The 17829-nt window shown below is 35.3% G+C and overlaps 1 protein-coding gene across 6 annotated transcripts in view; it reads left to right on the top strand.

Annotated features, from left to right (window-relative positions):
- The window catches only part of LOC117339109 (rap guanine nucleotide exchange factor 6-like), a 116681-nt gene that overhangs the window by 62486 nt on the left and 36366 nt on the right, over nt 1-17829 (top strand). For 4 of the 6 annotated variants that reach the window (XR_004535090.1, XM_033900523.1, XM_033900500.1 and 1 more), the window contains 13 exons: nt 2504-2728; nt 8441-8539; nt 9041-9231; nt 9925-10042; nt 10524-10628; nt 11358-11522; nt 12106-12213; nt 12858-12869; nt 13687-13890; nt 14870-14978; nt 15442-15682; nt 16411-16633; nt 17377-17441. Coding sequence is in view for 5 of the 6 variants with exons in the window: in XM_033900523.1 (XP_033756414.1) it covers nt 2504-2728; nt 8441-8539; nt 9041-9231; nt 9925-10042; nt 10524-10628; nt 11358-11522; nt 12106-12213; nt 12858-12869; nt 13687-13890; nt 14870-14978; nt 15442-15682; nt 16411-16633; nt 17377-17441 (1865 nt within the window). In the remaining variant the exon portion in view is untranslated. The remainder of the gene's footprint in view (nt 1-2503; nt 2729-8440; nt 8540-9040; nt 9232-9924; nt 10043-10523; nt 10629-11357; nt 11523-12105; nt 12214-12857; nt 12870-13686; nt 13891-14869; nt 14979-15441; nt 15683-16410; nt 16634-17376; nt 17442-17829) is intronic. The other 2 variants (XM_033900540.1, XM_033900510.1) reach the window with 1 other exon arrangement.

Genomic DNA, 17829 nt, shown 5'->3' with positions numbered 1-17829 from the left:
ACTGGAAGTTAAATTCAGTAGGATTGTCCTGACCATATGTAGATAATATCTGGGATGTTGAAATATCTATGTAAGCATTTGCAGGCTCCGTGAGCTAAAAGTTAAATTAAGAACGATTGTTAGACCTGCCCATATGTCGGAAAAGGTGGAAAAACAATGAATTATCAACATACAAATGGTCGCTTAAAAACTGAAATGGGAAGAATGTGGCAGCAATGCATTATCAATGTCCGAAGTAGTTATTATATTAAATTACCGTGATGTAAGGCTCAACAGATATATTTCTACTTTCACTTTTAATCTGTTTCAGAATTCGAAAATTGAAATCAATTGATAAAATCGGAATAGAGTGGTAGTGCTAAATGGTTTCTCTCACATCGCGGTGACGGAAAAAAGTATAGGTGCTATTTTTCTGTCTGTATATTCAGGGACAAGTACAAATAATGACAAACAGATTTTTGAATATCAATAAATCTTATTTTATGTCAGTTAACTTGGAAGCTTTAATGGATTTTGAGGAGTAAACTACTTTGATATATCCAGATGAACTTTTTTTTTTGCATACCATTGTTGTTATATAGTGTCAAAGTGAGATTTTTAAAGGCATTAATCCAATGAGGACTCTGGTTTAAATGAAACCCTAAGGCAAATCATGATAAATCATTGATAAGGGGTAAAGTTCCACCATGTTAGATTCAGCTCAAACTTACCAGAAATGGTCCTGACCAAGTGTGGTTATTTTTTTCGGGTCAGTCTGAAATCCAAGATGGCCACCATGGCAGCCATCTTGAAAAACACACTTTAAACTTCTGCTCCAGTTCCACTGGTGCCATTGAGATGAAAATTGGTAGGGATGTCAAGGAAGGGGAGGGCTAATCCAGTGTTGTTTATATGGCAGTCATGACGACCATTTTGTAGCATGATTGTGCAATCATGGTTTTCCTGAACAACACCTATTTTGAACTTCTTCCTAAATTCGACCAGTGGAATTTAGTTCTAATTTTCTTGAAATTTTCTTAGATGGTTCTGACCAAATTTTTTTCCCTTCTTTTTTTTTCTTCTTTGGGTTGGTAAGAAATCCAAGATGGCCCCCATGGCCAACAGTACCACAATACTTGCTACTGAGTATGTATTCTACAATAGTACAAGGGTTTTTAGAGTTAGCTGATCGTTAAGGCCCACGAGCCTCTTGTTTCAGTGTACTAAAATTAATTGACTAGTCACTCTGTTTCCTGGAAAATCAACATCCTATAAACTCGGAAATCTCAATAGACATTGTGGTTTAAATCTGCCTCTGATGTTAGATATTATTTCACTATTTCAGTCTTCAAAGGATGTGTCATAACTTTGCACATATCCTTTTCAGAAAACAATTGACTTTTTCTTTACAAAGGGTAGATTTCATTTCTTTAATTAATATGATGAAACTTTCGTTAAAAAACAAAAACAAAAAAATAAACAAAAATCTAGGATAATAAGTGCCTCAATCCAACTGATGTCTGTATTGATATTTGCTGAAATTGAATGTACACACATGTACAAGTGTGTCTTAACCCTTTCAACCCTAGGAAAATTTAGTGGACTCAGCCATTCATTCATTATTTGAAGCCCAATATGAGCAGTGAGGGTGAAAGGGTCAAATAGTCGAAGTTGTTCAATAACATCATGAAGGGAGATAACTCCTATAATCAATGTATGTAATAGCCTACCTTAACATTGTCACACTAATACACAAATCTGTGTACTTTGTCATCACACTAATACACAAATATGTGTACTTTGTCATCACACTAATACACAAATCTGTGTACTTTGTGATCACACTAATACACAAATCTGTGTACTTTGTGATCACACTAATACACAAATCTGTGTACTTTGTGATCACACTAATACACAAATCTGTGTACTTTGTGATCACACTAATACACAAATATGTGTACTTTGTGATCACACTAATACACAAATCTGTGTACTTTGTGATCACACTAATACACAAATCTGTGTACTTTGTGATCACACTAATACACAAATCTGTGTACTTTGTGATCACACGAATACACAAATCTGTGTACTTTGTGATCACACTAATACACAAATATGTGTACTTTGTGATCACACTAATACACAAATATGTGTACTTTGTGATCACACTAATACACATATGTGTACTTTGTGATCACACTAATACACAAATATGTGTACTTTGTGATTCTGTATAAGTCTGTATATCATGTACGTAGATATAGAAAAGTGTTGGAATTCAAAAGGGACGTTTTATATTTGATGTTGTACAGGATAAATCATTAAGTTAATCCTGTATTTTGATATCATTAAGTAATTCCTGTATTTGAGATCATTAAGTAATTCCTGTATTTGATATCAATAAGTGATTCCTATATTTTGAGATCATTAAGATGTGGTTCCTGTATTTTGATATCATTAAGTAATTTCTGTATTTTGATATAATTAAGTAATTCCTGTTTGGTCTTTGTTTATGCAGTTTCCCCAAGACTGCAGCCTGCGGGCCGGGGAGCAGTTATACTTACGAAATGAACAGTTTAAGCGGTGTTCACGGGCCAGTGACACGTCAAGTGCTTACTCCGGTTCTGATATGATGCAGTCATCCATTGATGACCAGGAAAATGTTGATGCAGACCTTTCCGGACTCCAGGAAAGTAATGTTGATCTCGACTCTGATGAAGAAGAAGGCTACCCAGAATCAGAGGTATGTAGATGTTGGCCATCAAACTGAAAGCCAGATCTATCTGTTGTTATATAGTTTCAAAGTTGCTGTTCTCTTTGATAAGTTTAAAGTCTAAATGTCCAAGACAAATTCTGAGGAAAACTTAGAAACTTTATTAAGAATCTATTGTAGATGTTTACTATGAAATTCAGCCTTTTTCCTTTACTGTTGTTTATAAACAGACCAGTTGTTTACGGTAAGAGGTCAGTTGTTGTCAGTCAGAGATCTGTTGTTGTCAGTAAGATATCAGTTGTCAGTAAGAGATCGGTTGTTGGCAGTAAGAGATCGGTTGTTGTCAGTAAGAGGTCAGTTGTTGTCAGTAAGAGGTCGGTTGTCGTCAGTAAGAGATCAGTTGTCGTCAGTAAGAGATCGGTTGTCGTCAGTAAGAGATCAGTTGTCGTCAGTAAGAGATCGGTTGTCGTCAGTAAGAGATCGGTTGTCGTCAGTAAGAGATCGGTTGTCGTCAGTAAGAGATCAGTTGTCGTCAGTAAGAGATCGGTTGTCGTCAGTAAGAGATCGGTTGTCGTCAGTAAGAGATCGGTTGTTGTCAGTAAGAGATCGGTTGTTAAGAGATCGGTTGTTGTCAGTAAGAGATCGGTTGTTGTCAGTAAGAGGTCGGTTGTTGTCAGTAAGAGGTCGGTTGTTGTCAGTAAGAGATCGGTTGTTGTCAGTAAGAGGTCAGTTGTTGTCAGTAAGAGATCAGTTGTTGTCAGTAAGAGGTCGGTTGTTGTCAGTAAGAGGTCAGTTGTTGTCAGTAAGAGGTCGGTTGTTGTCAGTAAGAGGTCGGTTGTTGTCAGTAAGAGATCGGTTGTTGTCAGTAAAAGATCGGTTGTTGTCAGTAAGAGATCCCTTGTTGGGTTTTAACATTGCACTTGTTTTGGGAAAACATTATTTACTGGAAATTTTCAAATAGCTTCAAATACATGTATGTTTGAACATTTTCCTGAAATATCAAAAAAAAATTGTTTCACTGATGTATTTAAAGCTCAAGGAAATTTCTTGATAAGTATTTGTTTCACTGAAAATAGTGACCTCAATGTTGGAGAGCAGCTGGTTGTATACTTATATATAAAATAACAAAGTAACGCCCTCACGAGCAGGAAGAATGAGTAAGTGTATGTGGTAGGGAGGTCAGTAAATGTGGTACAGAAACGTGGAGGAAGGAAGATAAATAACATTCTTACTTATACCACTGGACAACAGCTACAGACACACCGGTCATTACTGTATACCACTGGACAACAGCTACAGACAACCGGTCATTACTGTATACCACTGGACAACCGCTACAGACAACCGGTCATTACTGTATACCACTGGACAACAGCTACAGACACACCGGTCATTACTGTATACCACTGGACAACAGCTACAGACAACCGGTCATTACTGTATACCACTGGACAACCGCTACAGACAACCGGTCATTACTGTATACCACTGGACAACAGCTACAGACACACCAGTCATTACTGTATACCACTGGACAACAGCTACAGACACACCGGTCATTACTGTATACCACTGGACAACAGCTACAGACACACCGGTCATTACTGTATACCACTGGACAACAGCTACAGACACACTGGTCATTACTGTATACCACTGGACAACAGTTACTGACACACCGGTCATTACTGTATACCACTGGACAACAGCTACAGACACACTGGTCATTACTGTATACCACTGGGCAACAGTTACTGACACACCGGTCATTACTGTATACCACTGGACAACAGTTACTGACACAATGGTCATTACTGTATACCACTGGACAACAGCTACAGACACACCGGTCATTACTGTATACCACTGGGCAACAGTTACTGACACACTGGTCATTACTGTATACCACTGGACAACAGTTACTGACACACTGGTCATTACTGTATACCACTGGACAACAGCTACAGACACACCGGTCATTACTGTATACCACTGGGCAACAGCTACAGACACACTGGTCATTACTGTATACCACTGGACAACAGCTACAGACACACCGGTCATTACTGTATACCACTGGACAACAGCTACAGACACACCGGTCATTACTGTATACCACTGGACAACAGTTACCGACACACCGGTCATTACTGTATACCACTGGACAACAGCTGTACTGACACAATGGTCATTACTGTATACCACTGGACAACAGCTACAGACACACTGGTCATTACTGTATACCACTGGACAACAGCTACAGACACACCGGTAATTACTGTATACCACTGGACAACAGCTACTGACACACCATTCATTACTGTATACCACTGGACAACAGCTACTGACACACCGTTCATTACTGTATACCACTGGACAACAGCTACAGACACACCGGTCATTACTGTATACCACTGGACAACAGCTACTGACACACCGGTCATAACTGTATACCACTGGACAACAGTTACTGACACACCGTTCATTACTGTATACCACTGGACAACAGCTACAGACACACCGGTCATTACTGTATACCACTGGACAACAGCTACTGACACACCGGTCATTACTGTATACCACTGGACAACAGCTACAGACACACTGGTCATTACTGTATACCACTGGACAACAGCTACTGACACGCCGGTCATTACTGTATACCACTGTACAACAGCTACTGACACACCGGTCATTACTGTATACCACTGGACAACAGCCACTGACACACCGGTCATTACTGTATACCACTGGACAACAACTACTGACACACTGGTCATTACTGTATACCACTGGACAACAGCTACAGACACACCGGTCATTACTGTATACCACTGGACAACAGCTACTGACACACCGGTCATAACTGTATACCACTGGACAACAGCCACTGACACACCGGTCATTACTGTATACCACTGGACAACAGCTACAGACACACCGTTCATTACTGTATACCACTGGACAACAGTTACTGACACACCGGTCATTACTGTATATACCTATATTGTTACTGGACAACAGCTACTGTCACACCGCTATATACCTACTCAAAGGCTTCTATGTAAATCAGATTAACAGTTAGATGTAAACAAACATGGTGACTCTATTTGATTGTTTACAGAGCACTTGTTCATGTAGCAAATATGCTTTTATGGTCACAAACAACAAGTACATACACAAAATTCCAGACACATTTAAATCAGTTGTTTTTATTTGTATATAAATAATAACTAGAACACAGCATGGGGTTTGTTTGTAAGGTTAGTTAGGATTCAGGGAAAGAGAAAGTATACTCCAAGATCTGCTTTGGTGCCTGTATGAACTCCTGTGGATGGTGTTTAACTGCTAAGGATGTTGGTAAACTCTTATGGATGTAGGTAAACTCTTATGGATGTAGGTAAACTCTTATGTATGTAGGTAAACTCTTATGGATGTAGGTAAACTCTTATGGATGTAGGTAAACTCTTGTGGATGTAGGTAAACTCTTATGGATGTAGGTGAACTTGTGGATGTAGGTAAACTCTTATGGATGTAGGTAAACTCTTATGGATGTAGGTAAACTCTTGTGGATGTAGGTAAACTCTTATGGATGTAGGTGAACTTGTGGATGTATGTAAACTCTTATGGATGTAGGTAAACTCTTATGGATGTAGGAAAACTCTTATGGATGTAGGTAAACTCTTATGAATGTAGGTAAACTCTTATGTATGTAGGTAAACTATATATTGATGTAGGTAAACTATATATTGATGTAGGTAAACTCCTATCTATGTAGGTAAACTCTTATGGATGTAGGTAAACTCTTATGGATGTAGGTAAACTCTTATGGATGTAGGTAAACTATATATTGATGTAGGTAAACTCCTATCTATGTAGGTAAACTCTTATGGATGTAGGTAAACTCTTATGTATGTAGGTAAACTATATATTGATGTAGGTAAACTCCTATCTATGTAGGTAAACTCTTATGGATTTAGGTAAACTCTTATGGATGTAGGTAAACTCTTATGTATGTAGGTAAACTATATATTGATGTAGGTAAACTATCTATGGAGGTAAACTCTTATGGATGTAGGTAAACTCTTATGTATGTAGGTAAACTATATAATGATGTAGGTAAACTCCTATCTATGTAGGTAAACTCTTATGGATGTAGGTAGACTCTTATGGATGTAAGTAAACTCTTATGGATGTAGGTAAACTATATATTGATGTAGGTAAACTCTTATGGATGTAGGTAAACTCCTATCTATGTAGGTAAACTCTTATGGATGTAGGTAAACTCTTATGGATGTAGGTAAACTCTTATGGATGTAGGTAAACTTCTGTTGAGACAGGTATATATAAAATGCTGTGAAGTAAAATGTTGACACTGTGATATACACACCAGTTGTTATACACTGCTATCCATAAAAAACTATATACATTCTTTTGACTTGTTGAAATATTATCATTGCATCACAAACTTTATTTTTGCAATTTCTCGAAGATTGTTCATTTTTTCAGTGACAATATGACAAATTCCTATGTAAATAACCCACCTTGCTGAAGTTCAAAAATGCATTAACAACTTTTGTTAAAAAGATGTATCATAATATTTTATGAATTATCCCGTTCAAAATTTTGTTACTCTGTGAAAATATGCTCTCAATTTAGCAAAAGAAAAAAAAAGAAAAAAATAGACATGATATTGGGAAAATATCACATATTGAGGATTTTTTGGATAATTAATAACTGTATGGACTATTCATAGACTACAAAACAAAACATTGCTATTTGCAATATTATAATCATATTTCATGAATTTTAAGATATTGTCTGCAAGGTGTAAAGGAACTTATGGATAGCAGTGTATGTAGAAATAAGGAACGAGAAAGATGAAGGCTAAAGTTGCGAAATAGAAAGGGTTTAATGTATAAACGGAGCTACAGCTTGTGAATCCTTGTATAATTTGTGATGTTTTGGTTTTAAGTATCAAGGAATTGAATGAGCTATGTTGGAGGGCTCTTCACTTGTCTTTTGATAAGTCTTCTTAGGACTTCCTGCGTCGAATATCATGTTAACAAAATGCGTTGGCGTAATAATCTGACGATTAATTGTATTTCAACGAAAAGAAGTTGAAACAAGAATATTGTTGTTTATGGCTAAGTGTGTCCTCAGTCATATATATGAGGTCATACAGGGTTACGGAAATTTTAAGTTTGAATGAGATTTTGATAGCAGGACATGTTAGAGTGTTTTATACAATAATCATTGACGGATTCATGGTTTTCTCACAAGGATGTAAAACTGATCCGATCATGTACCGTTATATAACTTATACAAAAACGGAAAGACTATTTCCACGATAAAAAAAAAGTTTGTTTGATGTTTTTAATCGCTACTAAAACAAAATTATAGATAGGATCTGGACTTATGAAATCGTGGAAATGAATTCGGGGAAGTGATAAAACTACAGCAGAATTTGATAATTGTGGAAATGAATTCGTGGAAGTGATAAAACTACGGCAGAATTTGAGAATTTGAGATTCAATGTGTAAATCAAACTCAATGACTCCAGACCTTATAGTTACAAAGGTACCATATATGATTTTTGTTTCAGCAGATACATAGGTCATGAAAGGCGTTTCTTTCTTTACCTAGAATTTTGTTGCTGTCGGAAAATTATTGGTGGCAATATTCAGAAGGATTAGTTGGTTGTGATATGATAATGTATTATGTTGTGATATTTATTAACAGCTGCTTCGAGATGCGGTCCAGGAATGTCTACAGAAGGACCCTGCGGATCGGACCGAGGATGACATTGGAACTCTCCTGGAGTTCATCCAACATTTTAGAGTAAGTCAGAAAACGATTATAAATACAAAAACACAAAAAGTGGCTTGCTAAGTAAAACAATTCTCAGGAAAATGTTTTTATATGAAATCAGAGTTGAAATGGAATTTTTTTTTTCTTATAGGAATTGTGTTTTTATCAATTGCATTTCTAAAACATTTTTTGGCTGGATCATACATTTAGTCTTTGGTTTGGGATTTTGCAAGTTGTCGTCTTCCTGTTTTCTAAAACATTGCCTTATTTTGTAACAAACAACAAACTTATTGAACACTTTAAGTTGTAAAAAAGTTTTGAAAGAAAGTTTTGATTATTTATTTGATAGTTAGATAACAAAGACTTAAAGAAGATATTTGTTAAAACATATTCATTAAAGAATTGATTTGTGTAGAACCAAAGAATCGACTCTTGAAAGATAAATTACAAGTATATACTTTAAAAAGAACTTATATGAAACCTGAATTCGATATATTTGTATTTGCGTTAAATGATAATCATATTTTCTAGGCGTTTGCAAACATGACACTTCCAATCCGGCGTGCCCTCTGCTCCGTAATGGTATTTGCTGTTGTCGAGAAGCAGGGTCAGACAGTGATGAACCATGGAGAGGAACTGGACTCGTGGTCCGTCATCCTCAATGGTCAGGTGGAGATAGTTTACCCAAATGGTGCTATTGAATTCCTACACATGGGAGACTGGTGGGTTGAACTTACACATGGATTTTCTTCCCTGTATTTTATATTTGAGTAATAATCTGTTTGAACTTAAAGAACTGTACACACATTTTCCAAGCCGCCTTCATCATGAAAAGGGATGCATCTGTCTTTGTTTGTAGATGTATGCTCTAATCTAAGAATTTTGAGATACATCCGACACCCCTGCCATTTATTATAAAAATCGTTAGAGGTCTAGGTGTGATAAAAAGACAATTGAATGTTGAAAATACTTAGATTTTTTTTCTGAATTTTACAATATTTAACTTGAATCATTGGAATCGAAAACTAATTAGTTGGGATTGCTTTTAGAATTTACTTCATCTTTGCATATAGTTCAAGTGTTTGTGTATAAAATGCATTAATTTTGTATAGAGATTTGGTATCCTTATAAGTTTCTGAAACTTTGTGTAAGATTTTGTGATGTCTGCTGCCGTTGTGTTGATTTTCTATGTTGATTTTCTGTGTTGATTTTTAAATGTTGATTTTCTGTGTTGATTTTCTATGTTGATTTTCTGTGTTGGTTTTCTATGTTGATGTTCTATGTTGATTTTCAGTGTTGATTTTCTGTGTTGATGTTCTATGTTGATTTTCAATGTTGATATCCTATGTTGATTTTCTGTGTTGATTTTCTATGTTGATTTCTTATGTTGATTTTCTGTGTTATTCGTGTGACAGTTTTGGTATCACGCCGACCATGGAGAAGCTGTATCATCAGGGAGAGATGAAGACGGTCTGTGATGACTGCCAGTTTGTGTGTGTAGCTCAACAGGAGTATTACAGAATTCTACACCAGGTAAAAACATCGTCAACAGGTTAACGAGATATTGTCAGGTAAACAAATCATTCAGGTAAACAAAACAATCGGGTAAATAAAACAATGGTTTATCAACAAAATTAAGGCTAAACTCTATAGCTGAGTAAAAATCAAGATTGTTAGGATTTCAACAAGTGAACCTCAACATATGGCATCCAATTGGTAATTCAGATGGTATCCTGTTTGATGAATATTTCTGGGGAAACACTTTGACTGCAAATTTTTTGTGATAATGGAAAGCCAAAAAAGTTGCCACCTAAAAGCTGTCATTTTTTCCTGTTTAGGCATTTACACTCCTTAAAATTCTGAATACAATACAGCTAACTGTGATTTTCAGGTTAAAAAATTAATAAATTAGAGATAATATTTGCCATATGCTACCATGTATTTATGAAATATGTTTTTGAGTTGAAATTATTTTTGACAAGATATTTAAGCCAACTTTTCCATTTTGATACAGGGAGAGGAGAATACACGGCGACATGAAGAGGAGGGAAGCATTGTGTTGGTGACGGAACATCGAGTGTTTGATGGCGGAAATAGACGAGGCCATATTGTGATCAGGGTTAGTATTAGACATTGTTCAGTGTGTACTGGGAAGGTCTTTCAGGAAGAAGTCTAAGAATGACTGACACAAAAAAAATGGTTTGGAGCAAGATAGGGATCTCAACCTTTCAGGGTTGTAGATTCCTAAGCTACCGAACCCAAGGCATGCGGAGTGTTTTGCAACTTAAAAATCTTCCTCTCTTGCCCCCAATATTCTATTTTAATAGTCTATTTTCTCAGTTTAGTAGTATTAAGTATCAAGTGTTCTACAGTAGAACACATAATGTGTGTAGCTTTTTCCTTCTGGAAGTTTTAGATTGTGTTAAATGTCATCAATTATTGTGTAATATATGTGATAAATGTCATCAATTCATGAGTACTGTGTTAAATGTCATCAATTCATGTGTAATATGTGTTCAATATCATCAATTCACAGTTACTGTGTGTTAAATGTCATCAATTCACATGTACTGTGTGTTAAATGTCATCAATTCACAGTTACTGTGTTAACTGTCATCAATTCATGTGCACTTTGTGTTAAATATCATCAATTCACATATACTGTATGTTAGATGTCATCGATTCCTGTGTACTGTGTGTTAAATGTCATCAATTCTTGTGTACTGTTTATTGATGTCATCAATTCCTGTGTACTGTGTGTTCATTGTCATCATTTCCTGTGTACTGTGTATTGATGTCATCAATTCCTGTGTTCTGCTTTAACCCTGTATGGTTTTGGTCTGTGTAGGGGACAGCGGAGCGTCTGATGCAGCACCTGGTAGAAGACCATTCTGTGGTGGACCCCACATATGTTGAAGACTTCTTATTATGTTATCGTATGTTTCTCAAAGACCCGTCAGAACTCTCCACACGGCTAAGACAGTGGTTTGATGATCCAGTACTTCGACCAAAAGTATGTCACAATATGAAAAAAAAGTCAACTTTTATAAATAAGAAATGATATTGGAACCATTTTGAACTTGAAATAATTTTGAATAAATTTTGCCAAATCTCAGTGATTACCATACTTTCTTGCCATAAGGTCAGAAATAATTCGACAACATTTGAACGCTCAGATGTAGATGTTGGTGTCATCCACGAATTACTTTGTAACTCTAATGGCAGACCTTGTCTTGGTCTAATTTGTGTTTTATTCTGAAAATAATGCGTATTTTGTAGTGAGAAGAAAGTCATGTCTGAAATTATCTGAACATTCTCTCTTTGCCACAGTGGCAGAGTGGTTAAGGTGTCCCGACACTTTATCACTTGCCCTCCACCTCTGGGTTGCGAGTTCGAAACCTATGTAAGGCAGTTGCCATGTATTGACCGTAGGCCGGTGGTTTTTCTCCGGGTACTCCGGCTTTCCTCCACCTCCAAAACCTGACACGTCCTTAAATGACCCTGGCTGTTAATAGGACGATAAACAAAAACAAACAAACATTTTTTTTTTTCACTTTTTTTTAGACAGCCATTAATGTAGAATTGAACATTTTCAGGTTACTAGGGTTGTACTTCTTTGGGTCAACAATCATTTCATTGACTTTGAAATGGACGCTTGCATGTGTGACTTCCTGGAGAAGTTTGAAAAGCTCCTGGAAAGGGAGGTAAGTCTCCGCTCTCACCAGTTATTGTGGTTAATTATTTGTCTACTACATTTTTATCTCGGAGTTTTAACAAATTTAACCTTAACTGGGTTTCAATTAAGGAATTATCTGGAAAGAGACTCACCATTAACATATCATGTACAACTGATGTAAGTTGATTATGTAGAATTATATCAATCATTGCTAGGAAGTATATTTTAAGCTTCATCATTGCTAAACAGAGCATTATTTATAATGTATAATTTCCTGTTCTATTTAATTTGATTGCATTTTGGCTGATGCAAAAGAAAAAAGAATTTAAGAGAAAGGAATTTAATTGATTTTTAGCAAGTGAAATATTTAATTGATTTTCAGCAAGTTAAATATTTAATTGATTATTTAGCAAGTGAAATCTCTTTTAATAAGAAAAAAAAAACTAAAATTCAATTAAGATTTTTAGCAAGTGAAATATTTCATTGATTTTTAGCAAGTGAAAAATTTAATTCATTTTTAGCAAATGAAATCTCATTTAATGTAAGAAAAAAAAAATCCAACCATAAATTAATTTTTAAAAACATTTCACAGGGAAGATATTTATAGCCTCTTGTTTTATCATTATATATTAATACAGATCTATATATGGATATATATAATATATGTTTCAGTATTTATCAGACGTAAGTTATTTGAAACAGTGACTTTGAAAATTCAAGCTTATTTGTCAGATGGAAATTGATTTTTATTTTAAGATTGGATTATTAAAATCAAAGGGATATCAATGTTCTGTTGACCAGAGCTTGAATTTTCTGACCACTCTTCAAAGAAGTGCTTTGCAAATTATGTTTCATACTGCTTAAAAAGAGATTTAATGTTTAGCACAATTAGTGATTCTGAATTTCCTTGCTTTTGCTTTGGATAAAAGAAATTTTGCTGCTGAACTAGGGAATATGTCCTTTCTGTGTCTAAAAGAAAAATTTAAATGCTTTGAAGTCATATGAAGAAAATTTTAATTCCACAAAAAAATATTTCATTCCTTAAATGTGTGAAACTTGCTAAAATATGTCTTTGTTATATAACTCTTGGCAATATAAACCATTTCAAGATTTGTCTGATGTGCGATTTGTAGATATGTATTAACCAGAAAAGCTGTTTTTCTTCGAACCTAATGTATCATAATTTCTTCAGTCGGATATTTATGTATGATAAATTGTAACACGAGTTGGAACAGTTGAACTCGTGTCATGGCAGGAATGATGAATGCCTGTAAAATTTTGTTCGAAATTTTTTTTTTTTTTTTTTATAATTTCCAAAACAGAATTTTGAAGTTCTATTACTGATAACTGTTCTGAAATCTGATATTTGTCTTCATGCTAAAGTGGAAGAAATCATATGAAAAAAAAAAAAAAAAGAATAATAAAAATTTATGATACATTAGGGTTTGGATATATCTGGCTGACATGTAACATGCATACAAACTTTTGATACATTAACCAGACCATGATAGGCCAATCACGGCTACTCAACATAGCATGTGCGGCAAAGGCCCGCCCTCGTACGGTGACACTAACTCGAGCCACCCGGGAGGAAGTGCTTCATTTCTCAGTCTTAGGGGGCCAAGAAAGGGGATTTGGCATCTTCATTTCTAAAGTGGAGAGGGCATCTAAAGCTTATGAGGCTGGCCTCAAAAGGGGTGACCAGGTAACAGAAAACATTTCCACTGGTACATTTATGTTTGACTGGTTACTGAAGGATTTGAAAAAATAATTGCTTCCATTAATTGCTACTTCTGTTGAAAAGGGCGAGAAAATAACGATTATATAGACATAGACTGTGAGTGTCCACCACAGATTATATAGACATAGACTGTGAGTGTCCATCACAGGTTTTTGAAGGGTAACAGAAAAAAAAAAAAAAAAAATGGTGGATGTTTTTTTATTTAATTATGTGATGAATTGAACAATTTCAAAATAATTATTTTCATTTTTTTCCTGTTCATGTTGATACTGGTCCAGTGACATTCAGCATGTTGATACTGGTCGAATGTCATATTCAACATGTTGATTGTCAAGTGACATATTCAACGTGTTGATTCTGGTCAAGTGATTTATTCAACATGTTGATTATGGTCAAGTGACATATTCAACATGTTGATTATGGTCAAGTGACATACTGATCATGTTGATTCTGATTTAGACAATAGATACTGTAAACATCCTCTTCTAATTTGCTGTAAGAAAACAATAGTAGTTTTGACCTGGGCATACATAGCTGTCGATACATGCCTTCTCACACCTGTAACATTCAGCGGTGGATTTGAGAATAACTAACATGGGCGTGGTTTGGATGCTGTTGCCAACATGGTCTTGGACTTCTATTCAACAATACTAATTCTCGAGTTTGATTAGAAGAGTTTTTTCTTCAAATATTTCTTCATTAAAAAGAATTTGATGTTATAAGATATTAGTTAATACTGAACTGAAACTGAATCAAGGATAACATTCATGGGTCTACAGAAGACTTTCTCCTTGTTTTACAATGTTAACAGTCGTTATTTATATAAAAATGTATATTTTCAATGAATGCAATAATGTAGGTTTCAGTTTTGCTTGTCTAACCCATGCATTCTGTATTCCTATACCACTCACTCTTATGTCATATGTTTTCACTTGAACTCTAGATTTTAGAAGTGAATGGAAGTAACTTCCAATGTGTGTCCCACAACAAGGCCTTAGAGACCCTGAGAGGGACAACTCACCTGTCCATCACAGTCAAGTATAATTTACTAGGTAAGGGAGACAACTCGTGTGTCTGTTATAGTAAAGTATAATTTGCTAGGTAAAGGAGACAACTCACCTGTCTGCTACATAGGTAAGGGAGACAACTCTACTAAGTAAGGGAGACAACTCTACTAGGTAAGGGGGACAACTCCCATGTCTGTCACAATTTATATGGTAAGAACTTATCTGTCTGTCACATTCAACATTTCTTACAAGTAAAGGGGGATAACTCACTTTGCAAGAAGAAGTGCAGAATTAAAGTAACCAATTACACAGAAACAAGGAAGGAAATTTTCCTGTCTGTCACAAGGGATAATTACCTTATTGTTCAAAGTTCTTATGGTAAGAAGAAATTATTTATTTGTATCATGAAATATTTATTCAAATGAGAGAACAAGCCTCTATGAAAGTAAAGATAGGGGAAGTAAGCACCGAAATACATTGTTGAAATGTTTTGTCTTTCTGTTTTCAGAGTTTAAAGAAATGTTGCTGGCAGCAGATCGATCTAGTAAATCTGAAAAACAAGATGCGAGTGGTCAGTTGAGTAAACGATTGTCTGCGCCAAATCTAGAAGACTTCGCTTCGCCACTGATTAAAACTAAAGGGAATAAGAAACAGGAGAAGAAAGACCGGTCGTGGTTTAACACTCTTGGTCGCAAAAATATTATCAAGAAATTCCTTCCTCGTAATTCCAGTGTGTCTAGTATGGAGGGGTATGTATAAATACCAAGTAGAAAAGGTCAAAGTTCAAATGTGATACCTTATTTTGTGTTAAGGTTATATGCTACCTTACACATTATACATGTAGTTTGTGTTAGAGTTAAGGTTATATCCTACCTTACACATCATGCCTGTGATATGTATTAGAGTTAAGGTTATATGCTACCTTACAAACTTTACTAGTGATTTGTGTTGGAGTTAAGGTTATATGCCACCTTACGCACTATACCTGTGATTTGTGTTAGGGTTAAGGTTATATGCTACCTTACACATTATACATGTGATTTGTGTTTGAGTTAAGGTTATATGCTACCTTACACATTATGCCTCTGATTTGTGTTTGAGTTAAGGTTATATGGTACCTTACACATTATACCTGTGATTTGTGTTAGAGTTAAGGTTATATGCTACCTAACACATTATACCTGTGATTTGTGTTAGAGTTAAGGTTATATGCTACCTTACACATTATACCTGTGATTTGTGTTTGAGTTAAGGTTATATGCTACCTTACACTCCCTACCTGTGATTTTTGTCAGAGTTAAGGTTATATGCTACCTTACACATCATTACTAGTTATCACTTCGATTCAATCTTGGAAAAACAAGATGAATTTTTTCCTCAACATGAAGGTTTTATTCATCCAAGTATATTCCCCTAGCTAATAAACATGTGCTTGCTATGACTGATGCATGTAGAATGTATGATTTTTTTTTTGCAGAGAATGTATGAACAAATCCGACGAGAGTCTGTACTCAGGCCCACTCCGACAGACATCGACCACGTCGGCCTCGTCTCTATCCCCAGGAATGAGCGGCCACTTAAGTGCTAGTAATCCAGACTTATCATCGCTAACGGTGGACGATGTGAAGCAGGACATCCCTGACCATGTAGTCAAAGTCTATAGAGCTGACCAGTCATTTAAATTTCTTCCGATTCATAAGGTTGGTGATTTACCCCAGATGTTACAATGTTGATTCTGTCCATTGCTATCGAGTCAGAAAGACATTGAATTGCATAATACAGTTAATAGGAATATTTTGGTTGTGGTTATATTTTGAATAATTCAGCATGAAATTATCAAAATTTAAAAAACACAACAATTCAAAACATCAGCGGTATAAACATTCCAAATAATTCCAGATACAATATTTATTTTTTTTCTCTGAAAAAACAAAACAAAAAAATAACAACAACAAACAAACAAACAAAGCAAAACAAAAAATAGGATTTTTTTATCAAGTGTTGTTTTGTCATTCTTAAATAAAGACAAGATATACTGGGTATATACAGATGGTATTTATAATGCTTTGTATTTGTAAACCTGTAATACTGTAGCTCTGGTAAGTTCACATGGTTTTGATAGCTTACTATTTGATCTCAAAGCTACAACTGTGAGAGAATCCAAAGATGAGAAAGAGTTTCAAGGAAGAGAAATTTGATGACGTATCTGAGCTTCACAATAAAAAAAAATAGGCAAACTTTAATTGCGAAAATTTGACGCAGTGATGATAGGAGGCCAAATTTAGACACATCAAAATAAAACCGCCCTGTTATGATGAAAAACGGCAAAATTTGTCGACACCAAAAATTTGTAATTTACAGTACCAGGTATTGTGTGATCTAGATTTGATTATGTTTGAAATATTATGATAAATGAATGTGTAAGTGAAGGTTTTGAATTCAGGAAACAACTGCCAGGGAAGTCGTGATGCTAGCGTTACAAGAGTTTGGTATAACTGACCCCAGTAGGTGAGTAAATGTAATTCGTAGGGTGTTCTCAGACTTCGTATCAGATGATCTTTAACTTTTCTATAAGCAGTAAGTTTACTGTTAAAGTGTTCACTGAGGTCATTGATGTTTTAATTGAGGCAAAGCTCAAAAGTAAAATTGAAGTTAACATTAGAATATTCTGAAGTTGTTTTTGAATAATGATTATGAGTCGTTTGAGCTATTCACAAGGGATTTCACTTCTGACTGCCACTTGACAGGTCTCTGATTGACTTCCAACGATGTCATACAGTTAACAGTATTTCGACAGAATTTCGTATTTCCAGAGGTTTCACAGTTAACCGTATTTCGACAGAATTTCGTATTTCCAGAGGTTTCACACAATTAACAGTATTTCGACAGTATTTCG

Source organism: Pecten maximus, chromosome 1, assembly GCF_902652985.1.
Source record: "Pecten maximus chromosome 1, xPecMax1.1, whole genome shotgun sequence".
Classification (NCBI taxonomy): domain Eukaryota; kingdom Metazoa; phylum Mollusca; class Bivalvia; order Pectinida; family Pectinidae; genus Pecten; species Pecten maximus.
The sequence above is the reverse complement of the archived record's forward strand: the minus strand, read 5'-3'. Positions and strand labels throughout refer to the sequence as shown.